Source organism: Lepisosteus oculatus, chromosome 27 (assembly GCF_040954835.1).
Source record: "Lepisosteus oculatus isolate fLepOcu1 chromosome 27, fLepOcu1.hap2, whole genome shotgun sequence".
In the NCBI taxonomy this organism is placed as follows: domain Eukaryota; kingdom Metazoa; phylum Chordata; class Actinopteri; order Semionotiformes; family Lepisosteidae; genus Lepisosteus; species Lepisosteus oculatus.
This window is the reverse complement of record NC_090722.1, coordinates 11,354,335-11,363,898: the sequence shown is the minus strand read 5'-3', so window position 1 is coordinate 11,363,898 and position 9,564 is coordinate 11,354,335. Positions and strand designations below refer to the sequence as shown.

Genomic DNA, 9,564 nt, shown 5'->3' with positions numbered 1-9,564 from the left:
CAGACAGTTAATTGCTTCATTAATTGCTCTTTCACAGATTCATTTTGCAAACCAGTACCCGCTGGGTCCAGGTCCAGTGGGGAGAGTCCAGTTCTGCTCGAGATGCCAGAGGTCTCTGTGTAAGACGTTCTGTGCTCTGCGATCGTGGAGGGAGAGGGAGGGGAGGGGGCAGGAGTGAATTCTCTGGCTGGGAAATGGTCACTTACCGCTGAGCAGGAGGGTGGCTAATCCTGGCAGTAGGTGTGTGGTCCCCATGGCTGCTGACAAAACAGACACCGTTATCCACACAGACTCCACCCCTGCGTTTCTCTGGGGTGCATTTTATATGGAGTTATAATGAGCAATTTTCTGTTTGCACCTCTTAAAACTCCCCTGGCTCAAGGCATCGGCTGAATCATTTGTTCATCTCAGAGATTAGATTTTTTTTTCTTCAATATTTTCTCTACAAATCACTTCATTACAAATTAGTTCAGACAGTAAATCCACATCTAAGAAAATAAAATAATGTTTTGTCCGATCCAAACCTTATTATTAACAGTTTAATTTTGTGTGTTTTAGTTCATTATTTTAACTCCATATCGGACAAATATATAAAACTGGTTAAATATAGGACAAATGAAAATTAATATTCTTATATACATATTTATGTTTTTACAGGACATATCCAGTGCACTATGTACATTTGATCATAATAACTAAATCTAATGAAATGTATCCTTATACATTTAAAATGTACAAAGTCTCCAGGAATGAGACTTTGCATAAACATTATTCCTAAAAATAATTGACTAAACCTCAGCAAACGTATCTATTGAATGCATTAATGTATTATATACAGAAAAAATGAAGAAGCAGCAGAAAATCTTTCCCCAAATAATGCCACATTTTATAAATGGGAGAAATAAAATATTGCTGACATAAATAATTTTCAGTTTTCCTCTTTTAACTCCCATTTAATATGGTAAAATAAAAAATTAACTAAACCAATGCATATTTCTGATAGAAGAGCCTACAATTTGGTGACAGAACACATTTTAAATATTCTGACCTTTCGATAAGCAAGTGGCATGCGATAATATAAGTGTAGAGCCCTGTGCACGATCAGCAGTAGTATTGTAGTGCTCTGACGGAGCACCTGGATTCTGGGATTCTGGACTCACCTGAACAGGACCGCTGGCTTGATGGAAGATCACGACATCCTCTTTAAATAGTTTGGGATGCAGACCTGGTATCCAATCAGTGAAGGTCTGGCCACTGCATTCCCCGATCTGTGGGTGGGTAGCGCACTCAAACACACACACGCACACCCTCTATCCAAGAACATCAAGGGTGTGCCATCTCTACAAGAAAGACCTATAATATGGAATCACAGGGAGGGCACCATAGCCTAGTGTTCTAAACAAACTCTGATTCAACTGTGTACTTAACTGGAATAATCACCTTTCTTACAGGTGGCTATATGATGTATAGGTTTCCTAACTCTGCATTCTTCTCATATTATAAAGTTTGATCAAAGGACTTGTTGTATGGCATCTCTTTATATAAAGGGTTGTGGGTGTCTGGAACAAGCTACTAGAAATAGCTGGGTGTGACTGTTGTAATACTTGTAAACAAACCTGATGGTGTCGTTTGCAAACTTGCTGGTGCTTTTTTCTCACTGTATTACAAACTGTAGTGTCTGCATCAATGGGAAATATAGGGAGTAACCGAAGTAGAGACTTCATACGAGTGTTCGAGACCGGGAATGAATCTGTGCTCCGAGCCAAACCTAGCACAGGCAGCTGCAAGGCATGAGGAAGTGAGGAAGTGCATCTAGCACTGGAAGCTGCCCATTCCTGTGCGAGCAAGACGTGAGTCTGCCAACCTCCTGGGCAGAGCGTAGAGTCTATCAAGCTCTTCATAGTATTTTACACAGTCAATTTTAATTTCACGGCTAGAGCTCCTGGTTGTAATTAATTTTATTTGCCTTCAACTGAGCAAAGCAATGTTGCGCTCTGCTGAGATAAGGACGTATCTGTAGGAGCGTACGAATCGCAGAAGAATACCAGGTGTAACCAAACAATCCTTTATCGCTGGGCTGGCAGGGAGCCGTGAGAACACGATAAGAGTGTGGTTACAGGCGGACTCGGCTCACCGCAGCATTGGGTGGGCTTTCAGAAGGGGGCTACAAAGTGGACCGTGTTTTCAGAAATGGCCCATTCTTTAAAAACTGGGTCATCCGGCCCTGGTGCTCGAGGAACACTGTAGTCTCTCCTGGTTGGAGAGCTCTGTATGGGAGGAATCCACATGCAGCACTATCTCAATGGAGCACAAACATCTGGATCCATTCAGATGTTTCAACCCACCCTAGAATAAACAGCACATGCCACATGAAAGGCACCTGTATTTGCTCAGGAACTTTTAAGGCAGAGGGGAGGTACCAGCACATAGAATGAAGCTGAAACAATGGCAGAGACAGGAAAGTGTTTTATTTATCCGGGACCAAGGGTGATTTCTGTAATGTCTGAAGGATTAAAGAAAGCTTTTGCACATTTCAAAACTCCACAGACTGTGCACTTTACAGATATACAGTATTGAACTATTCCTTAAAGCAACATTCTGATTTACTACTTGCAGAGAAAGTCCATAGAATCGTCCCTAAAGCATGAAGATAGAGGCAAACTGCAATTTAAACTTGTTACAATCAGAAAGGAGAAAAAAACAGTCAATTTAATCTGTTGGTATATCGAGTTACTCCTAGGAGAAAGGCAACGTGGATGTCACCCCTGTGAGATCAGGAGCCCTTGACTCTAGTCCCCAGTAGACAAAGTGAAGTGACGTGACCAGAACACTTTGACCTGGATCTCCTGCTCCAGATTGGTCAGCTTGGGTTTATAGAAGGGAATCATCCTAGAGCATGAGGGACAGCCCATGAATGATTTAGCTGACCAGATTCCCAGACCGATCGGTCAGGCCTGTGGCATCTAAAACACAGAGAGCGCCCTTAAAAACAGGGAAGAGACTGGTCTAGAACCAGAAAGTGTCCTACTCTGCCAGGCACGAACGAGAAAGCACAAAATCAGCATTCATGTCAAATGAGTTTTGTGAGCAATTAAATAGAGGAAATTGATCTAAGCGATTGTTGGGTTGCTTTACATGGCTATAAAGCATTCTGCACTTTTACCATCAACAACCTCCCATTGGAGCACAAGGTCTAAAAGACCAGTTTAACAAAAAGACTTCAGATTGGCAGAGTTATCCATTGCTTTTGTAGAGGGCTCGTTTCCCAGCAGCAATCAGCATTACCAATACCAATGAGCAGCAGTTTTCATAAAAGCATGGGTGTCCAGTGCTGGGAGGGAGGAGGAACTTAAGACAACTGCAAGGGATCTACATGTCCTCCAGCTCCAAGAGATCTAGAAGCCAAGCTGAGTACTGCGGGACTGGATTTGCCAGGTTACCAACGCCTGCAGACTCCCTGAGCAGCAGCACAACTCTACTGGGTTTGAATTCAGATCTGGGAACAAGACTCTTGGCCCTTTGAGGAAATAGAAACAGGCTCCCAGCTCCGCTGGTCCTTCACGGGCTGATGAGGGAAGGTAAACTGCCTCCTAATCCCTGGGCGATCCCGAGCAGTTCCCCACTCACACCCTGCTTATCGCAGCCGCTCTCAGGAGCCGGAGCGTGCCATTGCACACAGCGCAGGCATTGTTGACCTTCAGGGCGGCTGGAGCCGAGCTTGAGTCAGTGTTTGTTGGGGGTGGGAGGGGAAATCCCAGCTTCAGGATTGCCCTCCATGCAGCAGAAGGGGGAAAAAAAAATCCTTGAGCACTAGAAACAAAACACTAGTCTCCTTGGGAAACCAGCACCAACTAGAGAAAAGGAGGAATCCACAAACATTGACTCACACTAGAACCCCAACATGAACTCAAAGGTTTAGCCAACATCATAGAAATGTTAACTAGGCTGATGGAACAGGCTTCACCAACTAGTGAGATCTGTTAAAGCTGAAGCAAGAGGCCTGAAGGGCACACAGCAGAGCTCCAGCCTGTCCAGATCTTAAAAACAGAACTGGGAGTTTGTTTTACTCATCTTCACCCAACAGGCAGGCTGGAGCTTGAAGTGATCAAACCAGCAAAGATCTGGAAAGCAAACTTGGTGTACTAATGTATACAATTGGTAACTTTAAATTGACTCATTTCTGGTAGAATAAAAACCCAAAGAACCTGTTCTAACAGCACACCAGCCTACTGCTTTTCTAGTTCATTAATTTCTAGTTCAGGGGCACCAACAATTAAGACATTTGTTGGCAATACTTTTAAACCTGTTCATCTGCTGCTGGCATAAGTTACACTTCTGCAACAGAGCACAGGAACAGCAAGTATTCCAACCTTACATTTTATTGGAGCTTGAATAAATGGGACAGGTTCAACTGAGCTACCCCATCCCCATTTACAGTTTGTTTTGTCCACAAACACTTCAGCACACTGCTCTAAAATGCTCCTATAGGAGGTTAGGAGCATCATACCCAGCACAATAGACAAACCAGCTACACAAAACTGGTGTTTGAGCATGCTCCGTTTTGGGGTTGTTTAAAAGCCTGTTAATGTAGAATAATGAAACAGGCCCTATGCAAGCAGAGCTGAAATTAGGCTATAAGAATCAGGTGCAGAGAAAGCAAGGAGTCACATTGCTCAAGACTTTTATTTCAAAACATTCCCAAAACAGAGGGCAGTACATCCAGCAGCATGTACAAATAAGAGCACAGGGGTCTTCGTCCATCAGACAGCAGCACCGCTGCAAAACAAAGACAAGTGAACATTTAATGTGCAGATTTATTCCCCCCCAACCATGGCAGCAAATTGAAGTGCTGCTCACACACAGTGCTAAAGTTAACTTGGTGCTGCATGAAGAAACTGCCATTCTTAATGAAGTTAAAGAAGAGTATCGAGACCCACCAGCCGGTGAAGTTCTTGGCGACCCAGGAGTTTGATCCCACGAGGTCGTCTGAGGGGCTGCCGTTGTAGTTCCCGCAGGCGCCACACGTTTTCCCGACGTACCAGAGGGACAGGACCACCGTGACGTCCTCAGAGGGGCTGAGCTGAACCTCGATCTCCAAGCCCCGCTTCACAACCAGCGCCCCAGCTCCGTTCTCTCTCAGCGACACCCCCGCGGCCAGGCTGACCGGCAGGGTGACGCGGCGGCCGTTCACCTGGATGAGCAGCAGGGAAGAACACCCCTGAGCAATTGCAGCGGATTGAAGGAGTCACCCCAGCACGAGCAAGGCCTCCCCTCTACCTGCACAGTGCGGTCCTGGATCCGGATGAGGCTGAGGCCCAGGAAGATATGCAGCACCCTGGTCTTCTGGCCTTGGGAGGAGCTGCAGGCTACAACCCGGAACCACTTGTCACTGGTGGGGTCACAGAGGGAGGAGAGCTCATAGGGCGCACCAGGTGTCAGAGTCAGCTGACGGCCATCGAAGGATTGGAGGCCAGACCCCCCCAGCAGCTGGCAGCCCTGCTCCCGGGGGTAACACCCCCTCACCCCATCTCTCAGGGTGCAGATCTCCCTCGGGCTGCAGGCAGTGGGCTCACACAACGTCCCACCTAGACGATGGCACTCGCACCTTCGGGTACAGTCCTCATTGTACAGCTTCGCGCCCATCTAGGAGACAAGAGGTTTGGGGCTTGGGCTCAGCTGCAATGAGAAAGTTACGTGCCAGATCACCAGTCAAGGTGCTTGCCTGGGTCCTGCAAGTTCTCCTCCTCAATGTGCTTAAAGGCAGAAGCACAGGCAGCATGTTGACCAAACCTATTGGGTTCTGAAAGGATCAATTATACTGCTGTACTTTGCCCCCCCCCCCCCCAGAGCTTGACAAAGCCCACACATCCTCTTTCACCCCAGGAGGTATGGCAACCTTCCAACAATTAAGTCTCAACTAATGAAGCCAGTTGATTGGAACCCTCCACCAGGGAGGGCCTGCGAAGCCAGAGACGGCCTTGGCACCCCAGGGCGTAGTGACATGGCATGAAAGTGCAGCACAGGGAGGCCCCTTCCCCACCGTCCCCTGCAGTTCGTTAGACCAACCGGCCCCCACCTCCACAAGTACCTTGATGTATCTGCCCTGGTACAGGCACCCACAGTTGCCCAGGGGTATGCACTCGCCCCCATCGAAGACGTTGCCGTTGTCGCACTGGCACCCCTCGGAGCAGCCGCCCGGGCCCCGCGGGGGGCTGAGCACCTCGGCGCAGGAGCTGCTGCTAGACGCCACGCAGGGGCTGACGGAGCTGCGGTCTGGGCAGGTGAGCGCTGGGGTAGTGGCAAGAAAGGGTACAGCCGTTAAAGCCCAGTCATCCTCCCAGGAGGACGCAGGGCACCACCACTCGTCCCACACTCCCACCACCCGCAGAATAAAAGGGGTGATTTTAAAGAGGACATCCGCTCCACCTTCTGGCTCATGATCCACTGCTGGACTGGCTTGATTTTTGGCAATGGCTCTGAACAATTGCCAATCCTCCAATAAGTCATCCAATCAATTGCAAACAAGGAGACCGACTGCAAACTAAACAACTTTAAATTACAACCTGTTAACCTGGTATTTTTTAGAAACTGGTTAAGTGGTGACCCACCAAATCTGGGTGGGGTCTCCAGCAGCGGGGCTGGACACCCTGGTGTTGTTAACCCCAGTCAGCTCAAGATGAAGCACGAACCCGAGCCACAGGCCAGACCCACACCACCTGCAGGAGAACACTTACGACAGGAGGCGTTGGCTCTCCAGGGTCCCGGGACCCCTCCCCTGGAGCGGCAGGCCATGGCGTAGGCCTCCAGGATGAGGCACAGGTCCCCGGACGTCTTGCACAGGGCGTCCACGCAGAAGGGGAAGAACTGATCCGACTCCAGCACCGCCCTGCAGCGGCCGAACGGCCCGTCCACGGCGCTCAGCGGGCCACACTTCTGCTGGATGATGCCCCCCAGGCCCAGCGCAACATCGCAGAACGGACAGTTGTCGGCACAACCGTGGTCACAGGCCACCCCCTCGCCCGCCTCTGCCCAGCTGCTCAGGAAGGCAGCCAGGCTGGAGGCCGGCGCACCACTGCGGAGCCGACGGTCATCCCAGTTCAAGCCGTTGAAGTTCCCACACAGGCCAGAGGTGGCGCTCCTGTAGCGGGACGGGACCACGAGCCAGAGCGGACCATTGGATGAGAAGAGAACCTTGAGCCCAAAGCCCGTCTGAAGAACAGTGGTGATGCCGTCCTGGTAGGCCCAGATGAGCCTGTCGGGCATTTCCAGGGGCAAGCTGAAGTCCTCGCCATTGACCTGGAAGAGAAAGGTCCTGGAGCTGAGTCCTCTCCAGGGAAGCCTGCTCCTCCTGCAGTCGGTCACTTGGAAGCCAGCGGGGTCGCAGGACTAAACTCGCTTGGCTTTGCCCAACACCCCAAAGGGGAGCAGGTTCCAGAATGCCCATTTGGGAGAGGGATAGGGAAGTGACTCACCCGGATCTTCCGCGGCGCTGCCCTCCGGATCATGATGTTGTACCCCTCCAGGGCCACCGCCACCACGCTCGCCACCCGGGCACCCTCCATCCGCAGCACGACCACGAAGCGCTCCAGGTCCAACCCCTCCGCCTGGGCCACCAGGTACGAGCAGGAGCCCCCAGCCACATACCGGTCACCGTCAAAGGTCACATAGCCGATGCCGGCCAGCACCAGGCACATGCCGTAGCTGGCTGGCACACACTTCCGGACCCCCCCCTCCTCCCGGCACTGCTCCTGCGGCCCGCAGCCACACCGAAAGCACTGGACCCGCCCACCCATGCTGCACTGGCACCGCAGATGGCACCCTGCTTCAGGGTAGAAGACGCCCTGAGGGTAGTACTGCCCTTGGTAAAGGCACCCACAATCAGAGATTGGGATGCACCTCCCGTTGCCGAGCACGAAGCCACTGTCACACTGACAGCCCTCCCTGCAGGAGGCGCTGCAGTACACTGGGGCAGCGAGATTGTAGCAGGTGACGGGACAGCTGGTGCCACAGAGCTCGTAGTGGCTGTTGTCCGGACATGCAGCCCCTAAGAATGAGCAGAAATAGGATAAATCCGAGTTCTCACGTCTGCAGCCCTAGAAACATTTGCAAGTTAAGAGTACTGCATCTTCAACATGCAGACTAGGGGGAATCTGAAGATCGGTGGAAGTAAATTTGGTCTTTTAAAGTAATGTAAAGCCGACCCATCACACAGCATTTGGCCACAGGGCTTACAGACCACACCAGTTTGCAGTACTCTTGACATTGCAAAGCAATACAAAGTTTCAGACATCCATCAATCTGCCCATTTTCCAAATGAGCAATAAGCTACTTTGGCAAGAAGGATCTTATGCATATAGAAAGAGCAATAAGATCCCACCGGAAGAGCTTTGCTAGCGCAGTTCCTACAGTATATAGCAACTGGAGCAGCATGCACAGAGACCTACCGCAGAAGGTGTCCCTCCTCCACTGCCTGACGGGGATCTCAGCAGCCTGGCAGGCTGCAACGTAGGCCGCAATGGAGCTGCAGAGTGCCGAGTGGTGACCCCCATATGCGCAGGTGTCTGCGATGCAGCTGCGCAGGTAAGGCTGGGGATCCAGGATGCGGGTGCACCGCCCAAAGGGGCCCATGTCATTGAGCAGCACCCCGCAGTACAGCTCCCTCCTGAACAGCTGCTGCTCCTCCACTCTGCACTGCCTGGTGCCCGAGCTGCACACGGTCTCACACCCAGGAACCTTGTCCACCTGCCAGCTGCTGCTAAACTCCTGGGCACTCACTGCCAGCTGCCCAGTGGGCATCAGGAAGTCATCACTAGGATTGCCATTGGCATTGCCACACAAGCCACACACCACACTGCCATAGGTTCTGGGCAGGAAAACCACCCATGTGCTGCTCTGGTACAGTGCCACCCGCAGGCCAAAGTCGGTCTCTACCATCACAGACCAGGGAGAGGGATAGATCACTACCTGGCTGTTCCATGTGAACGGCAGAAACACCTGCGATCCATTCACCTGGGGAGACAAGTGAACAAGAAAATCCATCCTCTCAAATGGAGACATTTAAGGGCATTAAATCTTGCTAAAATGTAATTTAATGGCTGTATGTTATGTACATGCGAGATGTGCCGATTAATTTACATGTTTTAGTAAAAATCCATTACATTAAAATTTAAGATGGTTGCCCTGCGAATGAAAAGTTCAGAGCTTAAAAAAAAAAGACATCCAACTCCTCCAAGACCCCAATAACCAGTCTGGAAAAGCTTAGTGCAGTTCAACTTCTCTAAATGAAGAGCTCTGGACCTGCAATCTAGTGGCATCCCACCCTATCCTAGGGATAGTTGCACTGCTGCACGCCGCTCGGGTTCTGCTCCAGGTGATGCTAATTCAGGTCCTCAGTCTAAACTAATCAAGTTTGCTTTGCAGGCATTCATCCCTTAGGGAGCATTTTGAACATTCAGCTTCAAACTAAGCACCCTCCTGCCACACTAGTGCAGGCTAAACTGAGTGACAAAGGTCACAACAAAAAAAAAAAGTCCCATTCAGCAGGAGGTATTCATCTCAGACACC

General features: G+C 50.2%; 1 protein-coding gene across 1 annotated transcript in view; it reads right to left on the bottom strand.

The window, feature by feature from the left end:
- Window positions 1-4,664: 4,664 nt before the first annotated feature.
- The window catches only part of LOC102690566 (IgGFc-binding protein-like), a 24,163-nt gene continuing 19,263 nt past the window's right edge, over window positions 4,665-9,564 (bottom strand). Inside the window, exons 19-25 of the mRNA XM_069184602.1 lie at window positions 8,445-9,009; window positions 7,473-8,044; window positions 6,735-7,296; window positions 6,089-6,288; window positions 5,278-5,643; window positions 4,938-5,191; window positions 4,665-4,776 (exon numbers count right to left, since the gene is read on the bottom strand). Coding sequence (XP_069040703.1) covers window positions 4,761-4,776; window positions 4,938-5,191; window positions 5,278-5,643; window positions 6,089-6,288; window positions 6,735-7,296; window positions 7,473-8,044; window positions 8,445-9,009 — 2,535 coding nt within the window. The 3' untranslated portion in view covers window positions 4,665-4,760. The remainder of the gene's footprint in view (window positions 4,777-4,937; window positions 5,192-5,277; window positions 5,644-6,088; window positions 6,289-6,734; window positions 7,297-7,472; window positions 8,045-8,444; window positions 9,010-9,564) is intronic.